The 18,695-nt window shown below is 43.7% G+C and overlaps 1 protein-coding gene and 1 long non-coding RNA gene across 2 annotated transcripts in view; both read left to right on the top strand.

Moving 5' to 3' along the window:
* Nucleotides 1–16,730, top strand: part of LOC144337573 (uncharacterized) — a 48,742-nt gene extending 32,012 nt beyond the window's left edge. Inside the window, exon 2 of the long non-coding RNA XR_013410783.1 lies at nucleotides 16,017–16,730. This is a non-coding gene — a long non-coding RNA (uncharacterized LOC144337573). The remainder of the gene's footprint in view (nucleotides 1–16,016) is intronic.
* Nucleotides 624–12,459, top strand: LOC710710 (pregnancy-specific beta-1-glycoprotein 2). Its single transcript, XM_028842959.2, has 4 exons — nucleotides 624–687; nucleotides 1,901–2,260; nucleotides 8,643–8,921; nucleotides 12,167–12,459. Exons 1-4 carry the CDS (start codon nucleotides 624–626, stop codon nucleotides 12,457–12,459), a joined length of 996 nt encoding a protein of 331 aa, XP_028698792.2.
* Nucleotides 16,731–18,695: the final 1,965 nt, after the last annotated feature.

Here is an 18,695-nt window from a genome sequence, read left to right as displayed (position 1 = left end):
ATCCTTGGAAGTTGCAGCCAAGCTAGACACAATTAGAGAAAGGAAGGGTCCCTGTCACCAGGCAACACACAGCTCACCCACAGCACAATGTGGTGTCCCTATAACAGGGACCTGATGCAGCTCCAGCCTCCTGCACTGAAGGGGAGAGCCAGATGGGGATGAAAGAGGGTGAGGGGTGTGAATGTGCACCCCGACCCAGAGCCACTGGTACAGCAGAAGGCTGAGGCCCAGCTGTGCTTGCCCAACCTACAGGGTATGTGTGTGACTCTCTGTGTCTGTGCACGTTTCTTTTGTGTGTATGTTTGTGGTTTTGCACATAGTGTGTACCGAGGTTTCGTGACAAAATCACTGCTGAAAAAGGCAGAGGCCTCCACAATTCCCAGGGACCTGACACACAGACAAAAGGAAAAAGAGAAGGAGGGACAAAGAGGCAGGACTGAGAGGGGAGGGGATAGAGAGGTGACCTGGGCACAGACCCCGCCCATAAGCCTGAGAAGTGCTCCTGCCCCGGGAAGAGGCTCAGCACAGAAGGAGGAAGGACAGCACAGCTGACAGCTGTGCTCGGAAAGATTCTTGATCCCAGACTCATCTCCACAGAGGAGAACATACAGGCAGAAGAGGCCATGGGGCCCCTCTCAGCGCCTCCCTACACACTGCACATCACCTGGAAGGAGCTTCTACTCACAGGTGAGGAGAGAACTTCCTGGGAGAGGACAGGAGGAGGAAGCAGAATGATTGGATGGGGTCTCCTGGAGGGGATGGGGTTCTAAAAAATAAAATAAGCCAGCACTTTGGGAGGCTGAGGTGGATGGATCATGAGGTCAGGAGTTCAAGACCGGTCTGATCAACACAGTGAAGCCCCGTCTCTACTAAAAACAGAAAAAATTAACCAGGTGTGGTGGTGAGCACCTGTAATCCTAGCTACTCAGGAGGCTGAGGCAGGAGAATTGCATGAATCTGGGAGGCAGAGGTTGCAGTGAGCTGAGATGCTGCCACTGCAAGCCAGCCTGGGAGACAGTACGAGACTCCGTCTCAAAAAAAAAAAAAAAAAAAAATAAAGGAAAGAAGGCTCTGTTGGAGCCTGGATTGGGGATAATATGCCAGAGAGAGACAGGGTCACAACAGGAAAATCACATTGAACTGGAATTGGTAATAGGTAGGAAAATCTCAAGTGTTCTGTTCTCCTGGTTAAGCATCACTGGCCACAATATTTTGAAAAATGATAATAATAACTATTATCGGATGACACTTCATGTGAAAATATAAGCAGGACATGAAACACTGTCCTCAGCAAACACCTCAACAACTGGGGAAAGACAAAAAAAATAGCCCTGGCTTGGAGATCCCTGGGAACCTTCACATCTGCAGGAGTCTGCAGCCTGTCCCAGGCACTGGGGTGCAATCAAGATCACAAACGTCCCTGTCCTCACGGAGCTCATGCTGTCATGGGCAGGAAGACAGACATGCAAAGAGATCTAGAATGTGAGGCCAGGTGTTGGCAAGAGCTCCGGAGGGAGCAGAGCACAAAAAGGTCAGAAATGGAAGACCCCGGGGCTCTGAAGGAGGTGTCAGGAAAGAAGTCTAAGGATGCCCTGATGTGAGCAGGACCTGAGGGCAGTGTGGAGGGAGCCATGCAGACCCCTGGGGAAGAGGATTTCAAAGAGAAAAATGCCGAGGTCAGAAGGATTGAAGGAATGGGGGTCGTGCTGCTGACCTTGACCCAGTAGGACAGTAGGACAAAAACACACACACACACATACACACAAAAAGGGGTGTGTGTGTTTGTGTGTGTGTGTCTACAAGGCTGATGATTGAAGAAATGTTCTCAGGACCCAAGGTTCCATCTTTTCATCCCAATACAGAGGTCTCAATATTGACTGATGCTCTCTCCACCTCCTAGCATCACTTTTAATCTTCTGGAACTCGCCCACCACTGCCCAAGTCACGATTGAAGCTCAGCCAACCAAAGTTTCTGAGGGGAAGGATGTTCTTCTACTTGTCCACAATTTGCCCACGAACGTTGTTGGCTACATCTGGTACAAAGGGCAAATAATGGACCTCCAGCATTACATTACAGCATATACAACAGACACTGAAATGATTCTATTTGGGCCTGCATACAGTGGACGAGAAACAGTATATTCCAATGCATCCCTGCTGATCCAGAGTGTCACCAAGAATGACACAGGATCCTACACCATACAAATCATAAAGCGAGGTCATAGGACTGAAGGAGTAACTGGACATTACACCTTATACCGTGAGTGATTCCACATGATCCCTGGGTGTTGGGGGGGTGGGGGTCACTTCTACTTTGCACACACAGGATGGTCAGGCCTGGACTGTGCCTGTGTCCCTCTCTGCATTATGTCCCATGTTGGGGTTTCGGCATTTAGTGCAGGACACACACAGAGGAGACAAACATCAGCAGATCAGAATTCCTTTCCTGCCTCCAGACCCTGCAGACACTTGCTGCACAGGAAGGACAGTCTGATGGGGGAGGTGCTCAGCAGGAGGAGATCAGCCTCAGCCAAGCACCTCATGTCCTCTTCATAAACTTGACCCTGAGAAAGACCCTGGAGAACTGAGTAGGGCTTTGCCTAAGAGGCCCCTTGAGATACTCTCAGAGAAGCTCAGCCCTAGAAACCTGAACCCCAGACCGCTGTCCCTAAATCCTTACTCCAGATAAAGCTGAGGAGCCTGTGCCAGGGCTCAGTTGTGGCAGGGCTTACTGGGACCAAGGATTTACCAGCTGTCTGAGGACTGTGTCTCCTGGAGCTGCTCACCAGCCAGGGCTCAGCCCTCAGAGCCTCGTCTGGGCAAGGACAGAGCTTTCTTCACCTGAGACTCAGAGTGGAGAGGACAGAAAGACAAGCTTTGTAGGCCATCAGTCAACTGCCTTGTGTGGCTTAGGACACTCCATAGAACATCTATAGTCCCCAGAAGCAGAAACAGAAGACAGAAAATGTACTTGGCAATAGCTTATCCACAGGGATCTGACCTAAAGGTGCTCTCTCATGGAAGTGAATAATAATAAATGCTGTTTGTGTGAACACCTCCACTGTGCCAAGCATTAGGTCAGGTGACTGTGAAGAATTTACAATTTATTCACAGATAGCATGAAAAGCCACAGTCCATTGGCCATTTAGCTTATTTGACTGAGAGAAAACTGAGGCACAGGAAGGCACAGTCACTGAACCAGAGTCACACAAACACAGAAGGCAGATCAGGGTCACATGAGGTCTGTCTGCAGCCACAGGCCCACCCTCTCCTCCACCAGAAGTGAGGGATTACTGGGATCCAAGGGCCCCGTAGTCATTTCTTGGCTCAAATCCTCTCACCTTCAACATCCAAACCTCAGAGGAGTGAGAGCAAATGGTCAGCTGATTAGTCTGTACTCCAGAACTAAATCACCTGCCTCAACTGTCAGAGTCAGTGCAAAAAATGTCCAGGCCTACCCCTCAGATCTTAACCCCTGTCACTGAACCTGAAATCCTGTGTTTCCCAAAGTGTCCATGTCACTGGCATGACAGGATAAAGGAGAGGAGCTTGTGTTCTTTCCCCACTCACACCCTGCACTAGCATAGGCCCAGTGAGAGACACACACTCAGGTGCTCTCACATAACAAATGGAGGAATTGAATGAAGAAATGGATGATCCATAACCTCTTTAGAGACTGGATCTCAGATGCAGAATCCTAGGAGGTCTAGGCCACACCTTTCCCTTGTCCTTCAGAGGCTGACACCCATGTTTCATCCCCCCACTACCTCTTGCCCCTAAAGATACGCCACCTCATGTAAGTTGAAACCCTTTGGCAACTGGAGGGTTTTCAGGGCTCCCTGGTCCTGGACTGTTGAACTGGGGCACCTGGTCCCTGGGGTCTCTGAAGTCACTGTAGTCCCCACTGTTCACTGCCATGCTGTCTCTGCCTCGCTCTGCTTCTCTGTGTCCCTCATCTTCCTCCCACTTCATTCTAACTGGCAAGCCCTGTCCTGCACAGCTTCTTCCTCCACCCCTAGGCCTTCCCCCAGACACTCGCTCTAACTAGGTTGCCTTCTAATCCCTTCCTGCTAACACTGTGGAATGGTCCACCTCCCAGGTAATAGGAACGGCATAGAAATGACCTGGAGTTTCCACTCCTGCCAGGCTTCATCTCGAGCCAATGTCCCCAAGTCACTAAGAGAATAAGCTTCCACTGTATACCCATCCAGGGCTCTTTCCTGTTGTGAGACTGATCTGTGCACAAGACTGTGGGACAGGGATAGGCAGCTCCTCCATCCATTCTTATAATTCCCAGACATGTTCTTCTGGCCTCCTGCACAAACAAAACCAATTTATCCAGATGGTGTTTTGCAGTAAAGAAATATTTTAATGACTCCAAGTCTGCCAAATAGGAGGACGGAGGTATATTATTACTCAAATCAGCCTCTCTAGTGGATCAGGGGATAGAGAGTTTTTCTTTTTTTAGTTTTAAAATCTTTTTTAAAAAAATATACTTTAAGTTCTAGGGTACATGTGCACAACGTGCAGGTTTGTTACATATGTATATATTTGCCATGTTAGTGTGCTGCACTCATCAACTCGTCAACACCCATCAACTCGTCATTTACATCAGGTATAACTGTCATTGCAACCCCACCCCCAACCCCTCCCTATAATAGGCCCCCGTGTGTGATGTTCCCCTTCCCGAGTCCAAGTGATCTTATTGTTCAATTCCCACCTATGAATGAGAACACACGGTGTTTGGTTTTCTGTTCTTGCGATAGTTTGCTGAGAATGATGGTTTCCAGCTGCATCCATGTCCCTAAAAAGGACATGAACTCATCCTTTTTTATGGTACATAGTATTCCATGGTGTATATATGCGAAATTTTCTTAATGTGGTCTGTCACTGATGGACATTTGGGTTGATTCCAAGTCTTTGCTATTGTGAAGAGTGCCACAATAAGCATACGTGTGCATGTGTCTTTATAGCAGCATGATTTAGAATCCTTTGGGTATATACCCAGTAATGGGATGGCTGAGTCATATGGTATTTCTAGTTCTAGATCCTTGAGGAATCGCCATACTGTTTTCCACAATGGTTAAACTAGTTTACAATCCCACTAACAGTGTAAAAATATTGCTATTTCTCCACATCCTCTCCAGCACCTGTTGTTTCCTGACTTTTTAATGATTGCCATTCTAACTGGTGTGAGATGGTATCTCATTGTGGTTTTGATATGCATTTCTCTGATGGCCCGTGATGACGAGCATTTTTTCATGTGTCTGTTGGCTATATGAATGTCTTCTTTTGCGAACTGTCTGTTCATATCCTTGGCCCACTTTTTGATGGTGTTGTTTGTCTTTTTCTTGTAAATTTGTTTGAATTCTTTGTAGGTTCTGGATATTAGCTCTTTGTCAGATGAGTAGATTGCTAAATTTTTTTCCCATTCTGTAGGTTACCTGTTCACTCTGATGATAGTTTCTCTTGCTGTGCAGAAGCTCTTTAGTGTAATTAGATCCCATTTGTCAATTGTGGCTTTTGTTGCCTTTGCTTTTGGTGTTTTAGACATGAAGTCTTAGCCCATGCCTATGTCCTGAATGGTAGTACCTAGGTTTTCTTCTAGGCTTTTTATGGTATTAGGTCTAACATTTAAGTCTCTAATCCATCTTGAATTAATGTTCGTATAAGGAATAAGGAAAGGATCCAGCTTCAGCTTTCTTCTTATGGCAAGCCAATTTTCCCTGCACCATTTATTAAATAGGGAATCCTTTCCCCATTTCTTGTTTTTGACAAATTTCTTGAAATTTGTCACTCGGTTCTAACAGTAAGTAAACAGCTGAACAAACTCAAAAGTCGACAACTCGTTAAAATCCCTCAGAGATGGCCAGGCACAGTGGCTCACATCTGTAATCCTGACACTTTGGGAGGCCGAGGCGGGCGGATCACGAGGTCAAGAGATGGAGACCATCTTGGCGAACACGGTGAAACCCCATCTCTACTAAAAATACAAACAAATGAGCTGGGCGTGCTGGCGGGTGCCTGTAGTCCCAGCTACACGCGAGGCTGAGGCAGGAGAATGGCGTGAACCCGGGAGGCAGAGCTTGCCGTGAGCCAAGATCGTACCACTGCACTCCAGCCTGGGCAATGGAGCAAGACTCCGTCTCAGAAAAAGAAAAAAAATGCTGTTAGAGAAATGTAGAATGCTTTTGATGCTTACTGGTAGAATGCACACAGCTGAGGAAAGAATCCCTAGCTTGAGGATGTTTCAATAGAAACTTCCAAAAATGCTGCACCCATCAACTCATCATTTACATCAGGTATGCACACCAACATGTCACAAGTATACATATGTAACAAACCTGCACGTTATGCACATGTACCCTACAACTTAAAGTATAATAATAATAAATAAATTAAAAAAAAGAGAAACTTCCAAAAATGAAACACGAAACTTCAAAAGGAGTAGGGGAAAAAAGTGGAGCAATATATTCAACTTCATATTTACCATTTTGTATTGACAATCGCAATTTTAAAATTTTGTAGTTATGGAACAACTACCAAGGCTGGAACATTCATGGAATGGGAATACTGGTGGGTTCAGGGACCTGTTGGAGGTGACCAGGGGGTGCTACCTGATGTTTTTCCTGCCTGGGGCACATTCGATTGTTGCTTCATGATGATGCCATCTTCATAAGTTGGGATTCTTCTTGTGGGAGGCACATGACCCAATGGCATCTCACTTAGACTCTTCTTAATTCACACAAACTTAAACTCTAGTTGTATTTCCTTAGGTTGAGAGAAAATGAAGACAGCACTTCACATACCTGTTTTGGGCTCCTCCCCATTTTTCCTAACTCTGCACAGAAATTAGAAACAGGGAGTTCTTTCTATATTTACTAACATAACAAACATCACTTCTTTTAATTCGGCATCATTCCTCCCTTTATGTAATTGACACACTAACCAGTTCTGTCTCTTTAACGGGTCTCTTTCTACTCAAGGACTTGCTAATTTCAAATCACCTTTGGCATCTTTCTTTCAGCATAATGTGATCCTGCTGAATTCACCCCACACCTAAACCTTAATTGGGTATCAAGAGAAATACTACTACCAGCAATTCATCTTAGATACTTGGACCATCAGTAAAAATTTCCACTGATGACAACATTTTAATGTTTCCTTCAAATTTTGTTTTGTTTTGTTTTGTTACTAGAGTCACATCATAACATGAGGTCTAAACTCCTGACAACTTTTTATGGGAAAATTACAATATTACAAATTGAGCATCCCAAATCCAGAAATCCAAAATCTGAAATGCACCAAAATCCAACACTTCTGACCACTGATGTGGTGCTAAAAAGAAGTGCTAACTGGAGCATTTTGGATTTAAAATTTTTCAGATGTGGGATGCTGACCCAGTACCTCTACTGCAAATATTCCAAAATAAAAAAAGTTAGAAATCCAAAACACCTGGTTTTAAGCTTTCTGCATAAGGAACACTTTATCTGTATGAACTATAGGTATGAAGATCTACAGGAGATCTCTGGAACCTCCTCATCCTGCATAACTGAAAGCTCACACCCACGGAACAATGCCCTATTCCCCTCACCCCAGCTCCTGGAAACTACTATTCTACTCTCTGATTTACTCTGGAATCCACTGAGATGAGGTACATAGAGTAGTCAAATGCACAGAATCAGAGAGTAGAATGTCTAACGACAGAAAGTATCTGCAAGACTTCTTCCCAAATATTAGTCTAATAGCCACCAAACACAAACGGTCCATGAGGGCCAGACTTCCATCATCAGTTCATGCTTGCCCTTTCCACCAGTCAGTTCTGCATTTGCAAAAATCCACATGTATTTCTAGAAAGATCCACACGGTCCTCACCTGCCCTTTACAGGGGGAAGGGCAGGTGAGGGCATGGACACAGGACAGGGAACATGGTCTTGGTCCAAAGCTATCAGCTCTTGCTTGTCCCCTTCACTCTTTGTAGCTCATTCCTTGGACTCTGCTCTATCTTTAGAGGTCGCTGGCTCAAGTCAGTCACTAAGAGACAGCTGGGAAAACTGCCCCAACTTGTAGCTCCACTCCCTGATGACTAAATTGACCTCCAGGCTTGACTCTGGTCTCCCCTGTGTTATTTCTGCTGAAGTACCCAGTCCCAGGCCAGTTTTCCCACTACCCAAAGGGTTTAAGAACAATGGGAAGTTCCATCATCCATCTCTAGGATGCCCTTGGAAAGGGAAGCTGCAGGGAAAACATACCTTGGGAGCAAAGTAAGATTGAAACTAAGAAGATTCTAGCACTGCATGCTCCAGGTGAGGATCACAAGGTGGGCCAGGCAGGCAGTTGGAGAGGGGGGGACTCAGAGAGGCACCAGGGGCTCTGACTGCTGGACCCATGTTTTTCCATGATGCAATGATGCTGCTCAATTCACACTTGAGAAAGTCTGTGCTTCTCCCACATACAGAAGGCAGCCTCACAATCTCTGATCCCTCAGATTGCTATGCATCTGTCTTGTAACACACACATCTGCCATGGATTTTTAAGGACTTGGGTGGGCTGAAGTGGGAAATGCCATCTCTGATTGAAAAATGTGTTTGGAGGAATCAAAGGTGCCACACAGGACAATCTTCTCTCTATTATCTGCACAGTGGAGACTCCCAAGCCCTACATCTCCAGCAGCAACTTAAACCCCAGGGAGGGTACGGAGACTGTGATCTTATCCTGTGATCCTGACACTCAGGATGTAAGCTACCTGTGGCGGATAAATGGTCAGAGCCTCCCTATCAGTCACAAGTTGCAGCTGTCCAAAAACAACAGGACCCTCGTTCTATTTGGTGTCACAAAAGATACTGCAGGACCTTATGAATGTGAAATGAAGAACCCAGGGAGTTCCAGCCGCAGTGATCCAGTCACCTTGAATCTCCTCTGTGAGTATCTTCTGTTCCTCTGTGAGCCAGGCTGCCATCCCAAATACACATGGCCAGAGGCCAGGCCTCCCAGTCCTTCTCAGGTGCAAGTACAGAGACCCTTCTCCCCGGACATCAAAGCTGGCCATGAGTCCTAAGAGTAGGCTTAGGCTTGATCACCAATGGGAGAGAAGAGGCTGCTCCTGTCATGGGAGACTCAGGGACCAAAGCGTATGATGGGAGAAGTAGGTGAATGTCTCAGGCTCCTGATCAGTGAACACAGCAGGGATTTGGCTGGGACTTCAGTGTTGTGACTTAGCTCACAGGGTCACCGTGGCCGTTCCACAGACCAGGATTTTCCCTTCCCTCTGACAACATCAGCTGTCATTTTATTCTCTTTGCTCCAGTTGGCCTGGACGCCCCCACCATTTCTTCTTCATACACCTATTACCATCCAGGGGAACTCCCCAAGCTCTCCTGCCTCACAGACTCTCACCCACTGACAGAGCATTCTTGGCTGATTGATGGGAAGTTCCAGCAATCAGCACAAGTGTTCTTTATCCTCCTAACCACTAAAATATAGAGAGGGGTCTATGTCTGTTTCATGCATAACTCAGTCACTGGTGGAACAAATCTCATAATCAAGAGGATCATAGTCCCTGGTAAGTGGATCCCTGGAGCACTGGCAATATGTTTTCCAGTGAAGTCTATCTGGCTATCAGGGAAGAGCCACCTCCCCTCTGCTAGGGGAGAGGGAAAATCAAAAACCCAGGACAGGGAATATGTTTCTGCTCGAAAACCACGAGCTTTTGCCTGTGCCCTTCACTCTTTCTAGATCATTCTTTAGACTATACAGTAACAATGAACAATGTGAAAGGAAATTCAGAAAAGAATTTCCATTCTCACTAACATCAAAAGGAATAAAATATTTTGGAATAAGTTTAACCAAAAAGGTCTAAGGGTTATACCCTGAAAACTACAAAACGTTACTGAATGACATTAAAGACGACATCAATATGTGGGAAGACATTTCATTTTCATGGATTGGAAAAATCAACATTGTTAGGATGACAATACTACCCAAAGTGAGCTGCAGATTCAACGCAACCCCTACCAGAATCCCAGTAACACTTTTTTGCAGAATTACAAAAATCTGTCCTAAATCTGACCTGATAGGCTCTTATTGATGACTGCCACAACAGAGACACTGAGAAAAAGATGCAAACATGGAAAGGTGGAAAGTGTTGACGACATAGAAAATAGCAATCATTATTTCTCACATCCCAAAGCCTTCAAAAACATACAAGTGCAGCATGGCCAGTATGGAATTGACCAAAAACTATTCACCAAGCTAGAAAAGTGGTGAGAAAAAAAAAGGACAAGAATGTATTTAGCCTATCGCCACCCACTTTTGCTGACTAATCTGATGCTGAAAAGAAATGCTCACTGGAACATTTTAGATTTTGAATCTTTCAGATTTGGGATGCTAAACCAGTAAGTATGTGACAAATATTTCTAATCAAAAAATGTCAGAAATCCAAAACACTTTCTGTCCTAAGTCTGATGTGTAAGAAACACTCAATCTGTGTGAACTATAGGCATCAAGCTGTACAGCAGATCTCTAGAACCTCCCCATCTGGCATAACTGAAACTGCACACACATGAACAACTTCTGATTCTCCCCACTCCCAGCTCCCGGCTACCAGCAGTCTCTTCTCAGATTCACTGTGGAATCCACTTACATGATGTCCCTAGAGTAGTCAAGCCCATGGAATCAGAGAGTAGAGTGTCCAATGAAAGAAAATATTTGCAAAATTTCTCCCCAACTTTGTCTCATATCCATCAAACACGTATGGTCCACAAGGACCAGATTTCCAGCAGTTAATTCCCACCCTTTCCACCAGTCCATTCTGCATTTGCAAATGTCCACCTGTATTTCTGGAAAGTTCCATTTAGTCCTCACCTGCCCTCTGCAGAAGGAGAGGAAACTTAAAGAACCCAGAACAGGGAACATGGGTCTGCTCCAAAGCCACCAGCTCTTGTCTGTCCCCTTCAGTCTTTCTAGATCATTCCTTGCAGTTTGCTCTGTCTTTGGAGGTCACTGGCTCAAGTAAGTCATCATGAAACACCTGCAGAAAACTGCCCCACTTTGTGCCTCCACGGCCTGATGACTGAAGTGACCTCCAGGCTTGACTCTGGTCTCCCCTGTCTTATTTCTGCTGAAACATCCAGTCCCAGGCCAGCCTGCTCAGTATCTTCAGGGTTTCAAGGCAATGGGAAGTCCCATTATTACTCGTCTCTAGAATGTCCTTGGAAATGGAAGCTGCAGAGAGATCACATCTAGGGGGGCAAAGTAGGATGGAATTTGTAAGGAGTCCGGCAGTTGCACATTGCAGGTAAGGAACCCAAGGAGAGCCAGCCAGTCAGCTGATTAGAGAGGGACTGGGAGGTGTATCAGGGCCTGTGACTCCCACTGATGTATCTGTCCATGACCCAACACTGCTGCTCAATTCACACTTGAGAATGTCTGAGCTTCCCTAAGACAGAGCAGGTGGCCTCAGTCTTTGAGCTCTTAAATCATCATGCATCTGTCTTGTGACACACACACGAGCTATTGGTTTTCAAGGACTCGGGTGGGCTGAGGGGAGGGAGATCCCAACTCTGATTGAAGGATGCCTGTGGAGGAATCAAAGGTGCCACAGGACAATCTTCTCTCTGTTATCCACACAGTCCCAGGCTAAAGCAACCCAGTGAAAACAGGATCCTCATTCTAGCCAATGTCACAAGAAATGACACAGGCCCCTATGAATGTGAAATATGGGACCAAGTTGGTAGCACACCCAGTGACCCAGTCATGCTGGATGTCCTTTGTATGTTTGGTTCCTGTGTGGCCCAGGCCACCCGTTAAAATCCAAAGGAACACAGGCCACGCATCTCAGTCTCTCTCAGGTCCAAGTACAGACACTTTTATTTCTGGACACCAGGGTTGGCCATGGCTCCCTGCCCTGGGAAATTCTAGGTATGCATAGCCTTAAACAAAAATATAAGGGGAGGAGATGCTTTTGTCATGGGAGACTTGGAGTCTACAGCCTGTGATGGGAGAAACAGGAGAATATCCCAGGCTTTGGCCCAGTGAACACAGGAGCGGTTTGGCTGGGCCTTGAGGGTGTGTCTTGGCTCAGAGGGACACTATGTCCCTTTAACAGACCAGGAACATTCCCTTCCTTCAGATGACATCACCTGTGACTTTATTCTCTTTACTCCAGATGGTCCACGCATCCCCAGCATTTTCTCTTCATCCCCCTATTACCGTTCAGGAGAAAAACTCTACTTGTACTGCTTCGCGGACTCTAACCCACCGGCAGAGTATTATTGGACGATTGATGGGAAGTTTCTGCAATCAGGACAAGAGCTCTCTATCCGCGAAATTACTGCAAAGCATGGCGGAATGTATGGTTGCTCGGCTCGTAACTCAGCCACTGGCAGCGAAAGTTCCGCATTCAAGATGATCAAAGTCTCTGGTAAGTGGATCCCTGCATCACTGGCAATAGTGTTTTAGATGGTGTCTATCTGCCTTTCAGAGAAGACCTAGGAAAACATTTTAATTCCCAGCCTGTGTCCCATTGGCAGAAGCAAATCCTAAATTCTCCTCCTGAACCCTCCCAATTTGTCTCTACAGACTCTCTTCTCCTTGTTTTTCTGTTTTCTCATGGTTGATCTTGTGTCCAGCCTGAGAAAGGTAGGGAGGGGGCTTTGTCAGCCCTGAGCCCTATGTGATGGAAGAGGCTTCACAGAGGGACAAGAAGGAGAGTCCTCAAGGTCACGTTGCTTCTCGCTGTCACCAACACATCCCTTTCTGCCACGTCTTTATTTTTTTTCTCTACTGCATGAGCTACAAGGAGCATCCGAGGCTTTGAAACAAGCTCACATTTTTCCCCCAAATGAGAGTAGCAAACCCCTTGGATGAGAGAAGAGCAGCTCAGACCACTTCCTAATCTGCTCCAGGCTTCTCCGGTGACTGGCCCTGCCTGACTCCACCTGGTGTGGGACCAGCATGTGTGGAGAAAGAGCCCTGGTGGCCTGTCCTGATTTCGGCTAAATCAAACTGCCAGTTGGTGTGAAGGCTAGGCTACAGGGAAATTAAAAGAGAGGGAGCCTCGGGGCAGACTCTTGAGCTGTGTCCTGGCTCTGAAGTCACCGGCTGTATGAGGCTGTTGGCACAGCACGTGGGACACAGCACAGAGGACAGTGAGTGATGCACACTTGGAGACATAGGGAGATTCACCTCTGGGGTTCTGCATGGCAGGAAAGGGGCTATGCCAAAAAGTGTGTATTTATAGAGTGTAAGACTACCAGGACACTTTATATATATCCAATATAAGGCTTATCATTAACTATTTCTAAGTGTGCAATTTAGTGTTGTGTAACCATCACACTATCCATTTCCAGAACTTTTTCCTTTTACCATATTAAACCTCTGTACCCAATAAACAGTAACTCTCACTCCTTCTCCCCCTAACCCTTAGCACATACCATTCTACTTTCTGTCTCTATATAATTGGCTATTCTATTTTATAAATGGAATTATAGAATAATTATCCTTTCGTGTCTGGCTTATTTCAGTTAGCATAATGTCTTCAACGTTCATTCACTTTGCATGATGTATTGGAATTTTATTCCTTGTTAAGGTTGAATAACATTTCGATGTATAGATATATCTCATTTGCCTACCCACTTATCTTTCAGTGGACTTTTCCATTGTTTCCATTTTTGGCTATTGTGTGTAATGCTTCTCTGAACATCAATGTGCAAATATTTGTTCACATTTCTTTCAGTTCTATAGGGAGTATGTCTAGAAGTGGAATTGCTGGATCGAATGGTGATTTATTGTTTAAATTTTTGAGAAACAGCCACACCACTTTTTACAGTGGCTATAACATTTCCCATTCCCATCAGCAATGCACTAGAGCTCCAACTTTTCTATTTGAAAATACTTGTCATTTTGTGTTGCTGTCATTGTTGTTGTTTATCAAAGCATCCTAAAGTGTATGAGGTGGTGTCACATTGTGGTTTTGATTTGCATGTCTCTAAGTATTCGTGATGCTGAGGAGCTTTGCTTGGGCTTATCGGATATTTGTATATCTTCCTTGGAGAAAACTCTATTTTAATCCTTGGTTCATTTTGTAATTGTGTTTTTGGATGTTTGCTGTTGTTAACTCGTAGTTTTTTGTGTATTCTGGAAATTAATTTCTTATCACACTTATAATTTGCAAATATTTTTCTCATTTCATGGGTTGCCTTCTTACTCTCTTGATAATGTTCTTCGATATATAAAACGTTTTGATTTTTATGAAGTCCAATTTATCCATTTTATTTGTTGCCTATGCTTTTGTTGTTACAACCAAGAAATCATTGTGAAATGCAATATCATGAAGTTTTTATCCTATGTTTTCTTCTAAGAGTTGTGTAGATTTTGCTCTTACATTTAGATATCTGATCTATTGTGGGTTAATTTTTGTATATGATGCTAGGTAAAGGTTCCACTCATTCTTGCCCTTGGATATCCAGCTTTTCCAATATCTTTTGGTGAGAACACTGTCCTTTCCCCATTGAATGATCTTGGCACACTCGATGAAAATCATTTGGCCATATATGCAAGTATTTCTTTCTGGAGTCTCTGTTCCATTTCATTAATTTCTATGTCCTCTTTTATGCCAGTACCACACTGTATTGGTTACGGGGGCTTTGTAGTAAATGCTGAGATCAGAAAGTGTGAGTCCTCCAGCTTCATTCTTCCTTTTCAAAGTTGTTTGTCTATTTAGGGTCATGAGTTTCAATATAAATTTTAGGACGGATTTTTCTTTTACTGCAAAAATGTCACTGAGATTCTGAGAGGAATTATATTGAATCTGCAGCTCACTTTGGGTTTCATTGTCCTCCTGACAATAGTGAGTCTTCTAATTCATGAAAACAAAAAGTCTTTCATTTTATTGATGTCATCATTAAGCAATATTTTATGGATTTCAGGTATAATCATTTCACCTCTTTGGTTAAACTTATTTCTAAGTATTTTATTCTTTTTGATATTAATACAAATTAAATTTTTTTTCTTAATTTCCCTTCAGATGGTCCATGGTTAGTGTATTGAAATACGACTGATGTTTGAATGTTGATTTTGTATTGTGGAACATTACTGAATTCATTTATCAATTCTAATAGGTTTGTCCATCTTTAGGATTTTCTAGATATAAGTTCAAGTTATCTGTGAACAGAAATAATTTTACTCCTTTCTTCCAATTTGAATGTCTTTTTGAAAATACTTGCCTAATTTTTCTGACTAGACCTTTCAATACTACCTTGAATAGAATTGTCAAAAGCAGCAACCTTGTCTTGTTCCTGCTCAAACAGGGAAAGCTTTCAGTCTTTCTCCGTTGAGTATGATGTTAGCATTGGGTTTTTTCACATATTGCCTTTATGTTGAGGTGGTTTCCTTACATTCTTAGTTAGAATGTTTTTATTATGAAAAAATATTGAATTTCATCAAATGCTTTTATTGATTCAATCTTATTACTGATTATAGTTGTAGTCATATTTTTTGTGTTTTTCTAGGAATTTGTCTATTCCACCTAGTTTATACAATTTATTGGCATACAAATACTTACAGTAATTTCAAAATCATTATTTTATTAGAATTGGTAGTAATCATTTCATTTTCTGTTTTTTCATTTTTACTTTTCCTTTCTTATTTTTTTTTTTTGAGAGAAAGAGAGAGAGCCACTCACTCTGTAGGCCAGCCCAGGCTGAAATACAGTAGTGTGAATGTGCCTCACTGCAGTCTCAAACTCCTGGGCTGAAGAAATTCTCCTTCTTCAGCCCCCCAAGATACTAGGACTACAGATGCATGCCACCATGCCCAGCTAATTGGTTTTAAATTTTTTTTTGTAGAGACAGGGTCTCCTGAGGTTACCTATGCTGGTCCAAACACCTGGTCTCAAGAAATCCTCCCATTGTGACCTTCCAAAGTGCTAGGATTAAAATATGACCCACCATGCTCGGACTCCATTTCCATTTCTGATTTTAGTAATTTTAATCTTGTCTCTTTTTTTCTTAGTCCAGTTAATGGTCGTCAATTTTGTTGATTTATTTTGAAGAATCAACTTTGGTTTCATTAATTTACTGTATTCTTTTTTCATTCTCCATTTTATTTTTATCCACTCTAATCCATATTGTTTACTTCATTCACTGTGCTTGGGTTTAGTTTGTTCTTCTTTCATATCCTGAAGCATGAGAGAACTTGCTTCATACGATTCTTTTAAAGGTTTATTGCAGTCAATGAAACAAGATGCCACACAGATGAACCAATGTCAGCTGCTCTATTACTACTGTCATCCTTAGCCTTGAGGTCAAATAGTCCCAGAATGAAATCTCACATCCTCCTATTAGTAGCCATATGACACCAGGCAAGTTTTTACACTACTCTAAGCTTCTGTCCTTCATTGGTAATTTGAAAATAATATGTAGGCCGGGCGCGGTGGCTCAAGCCGGTAATCCCAGCACTTTGGGAGGCCGAGAGGGGTGGATCACGAGGTCAGGAGATCGAGACCATCCTGGCTAACACGGTGAAACCCCCTCTCTACCAAAATACAAAAAACTAGCTGGGCGAGGTGGCGGGCGCCTGTACTCCCAGCTAGTCGGGAGGCTGAGGCAGGAGAATGGCGTAAACCCAGGAGGCAGAGCTTGCAGTGAGCTGAGATCCGGCCACTGCACCCCAGCCTGGGCGACAGAGCAAGACTCCGTCTCAAAAAAAAAAAAAAAAAAAAAAAAAGAAAATAATATGTAACTGACAGGGTTATTGTGTGAATTAAATGAGGTACAGGTAAAGTATTTAGCACAGGGCCTGACACATAAGATGTGTCCCTCAACAGTACCTATTTCCATATATATATAGAAAAAAAGGTAACACATAAAACAGTAGGACATGGTTACTGACTACTTGTGGGAGAGAAAGGAAAAAATCTAAGTGTAAAGAATCAATCCTGGTATTTTTTTTTTTTTTTAAACCAACTGAGATGCATCCAGGATAGGACTAGACGAATAAGATAAATTATCAGAGAAGACACCTGTGAGGGAATGTGGGGCAGGCATGAAGGTAGTGTGGGAGAACCCACAGACCACTATGCAAAGCTGACTCCTGTGAAAAAGAAAGGGAAAGAAATTTTAGGTATCAATGCAGTTCTTAAGACAGTTTTTGCAAGGCTGATGGGGAGTCCTCCAACCAGTCACCCATTAGAGTTAAAGAGAGCCTCAGAGAACTATGCTTGCTTACACGCCCTTGCTGCGAGCCTGTGGGAAGGAAGCTTTCTGTGCAAAGGAGGTTGTGAATTTGAAATGCACTGACCTGGGCCTTTTGTCAATCAGGTCCCTGCCAGGGAGTGCTGGCAGGGTCTCATTCATGGCTGCCACCACAGAGACACTGAGACAAAGGTGCAACCATGAAAAGTTGTAAAGGTGGATAGTTCTACTGACATAGAAAATAACGATCAGCCTTTCACACATCCGAAATCTTTCTGAAATATCTGAGTGCAGTAGAGAATTGACAGAGGACTGATAAAAAACCTAGAAACAAGGTGAGAGAGGAAAAAAAAACTGCAGGAATATAATCATCTCCTATCAACTTTCCAACAGAAATAATGCTTTCCTTGAAGAAACAATTATAGACTACCTCATGTTACATGCTGGTTCCTGAGGTTCCCCCCTGTAAAGTAACATCATCTCCATTCCTTCTTTTCTTTCCTTTTCTTTCCATGACAGGTTCTTCAGGAAGAGGACATCTATCCTGGCATTGATCTGACATAGCAGCCGTGATATCATTTCTGTATTTCAAGAAGTCTGGCAGGTATGATGGCCTTTTCTCTTGTACCGCTTCCTGCAGGCTGACTGCCATGCTTGGGAGAGGGAAAAGACTTATTGGCCTGTATCTGGGACTGGATCTCCTCCTTCCACTAAACTGCTGCTTCTCAGCACTAATTCCTGCAGTTCCCTTTCTCCCTGGCCTGTATGCTCCCTCTACCCCAATGTCTTTTAGCCATAATTGTCTCGTTTATTTCTCAGATTCAAATGAGAAACACAATTTCACATTGTGAAACCCTCTTCATTATTTTTCACATCTCTCAATAGTGTAATTCTCTCCATTCCCATAAAGCTCAACCTCTTCTCAAAGTGTTGCTTGACTTCTTGTGTCCAGACTTTGAAACCTTCCTTGCATATGACTGCCTCATTACCTTTCTAAAATCTAGTTAATTCACTTAATCAAGAATCTTCAGGGGTCTACACTAGCCTATTTGGTAAGTTCACATTTCTTCTGTTTACTAATCCTTCTCACTTCCTTTACCTCTACTTCCTAGTATAATTCCTCCATCCTAATTAGAACTGTCTTCCTACACATCCCTGCCCCTTCACCCATATAGACAAAAAATTCGTAGTTCCAATGCTACGCCTAAAAACAGGGTGAACTCCCCTCCACCATCTGCACTACAGACTTAACCACACCCTTCATCACAAGGAACCTCTGACCTCGTGGAAGAAAAAGACTTTAGGATCAGCCTGTGAACCTGAGACTCAGAACACAATGTATGTGTGGTGGAGACCTTTTCCTGATGACTAATTCACTTGTTCAAAAAAGATACAGAAATGAAGAAGGCAAGGTCCCTACCCCAGGGGACATAAAGCATAAAACAGGAAATGAGATCTGAAATTCATCATGATACCAAAATAGAAAATAAGTGAAGGCCACAA

This window comes from Macaca mulatta, chromosome 19 (assembly GCF_049350105.2).
Source record: "Macaca mulatta isolate MMU2019108-1 chromosome 19, T2T-MMU8v2.0, whole genome shotgun sequence".
Classification (NCBI taxonomy): Eukaryota; Metazoa; Chordata; class Mammalia; order Primates; family Cercopithecidae; genus Macaca; species Macaca mulatta.
The sequence above is the reverse complement of the archived record's forward strand: the minus strand, read 5'-3'. Positions and strand labels throughout refer to the sequence as shown.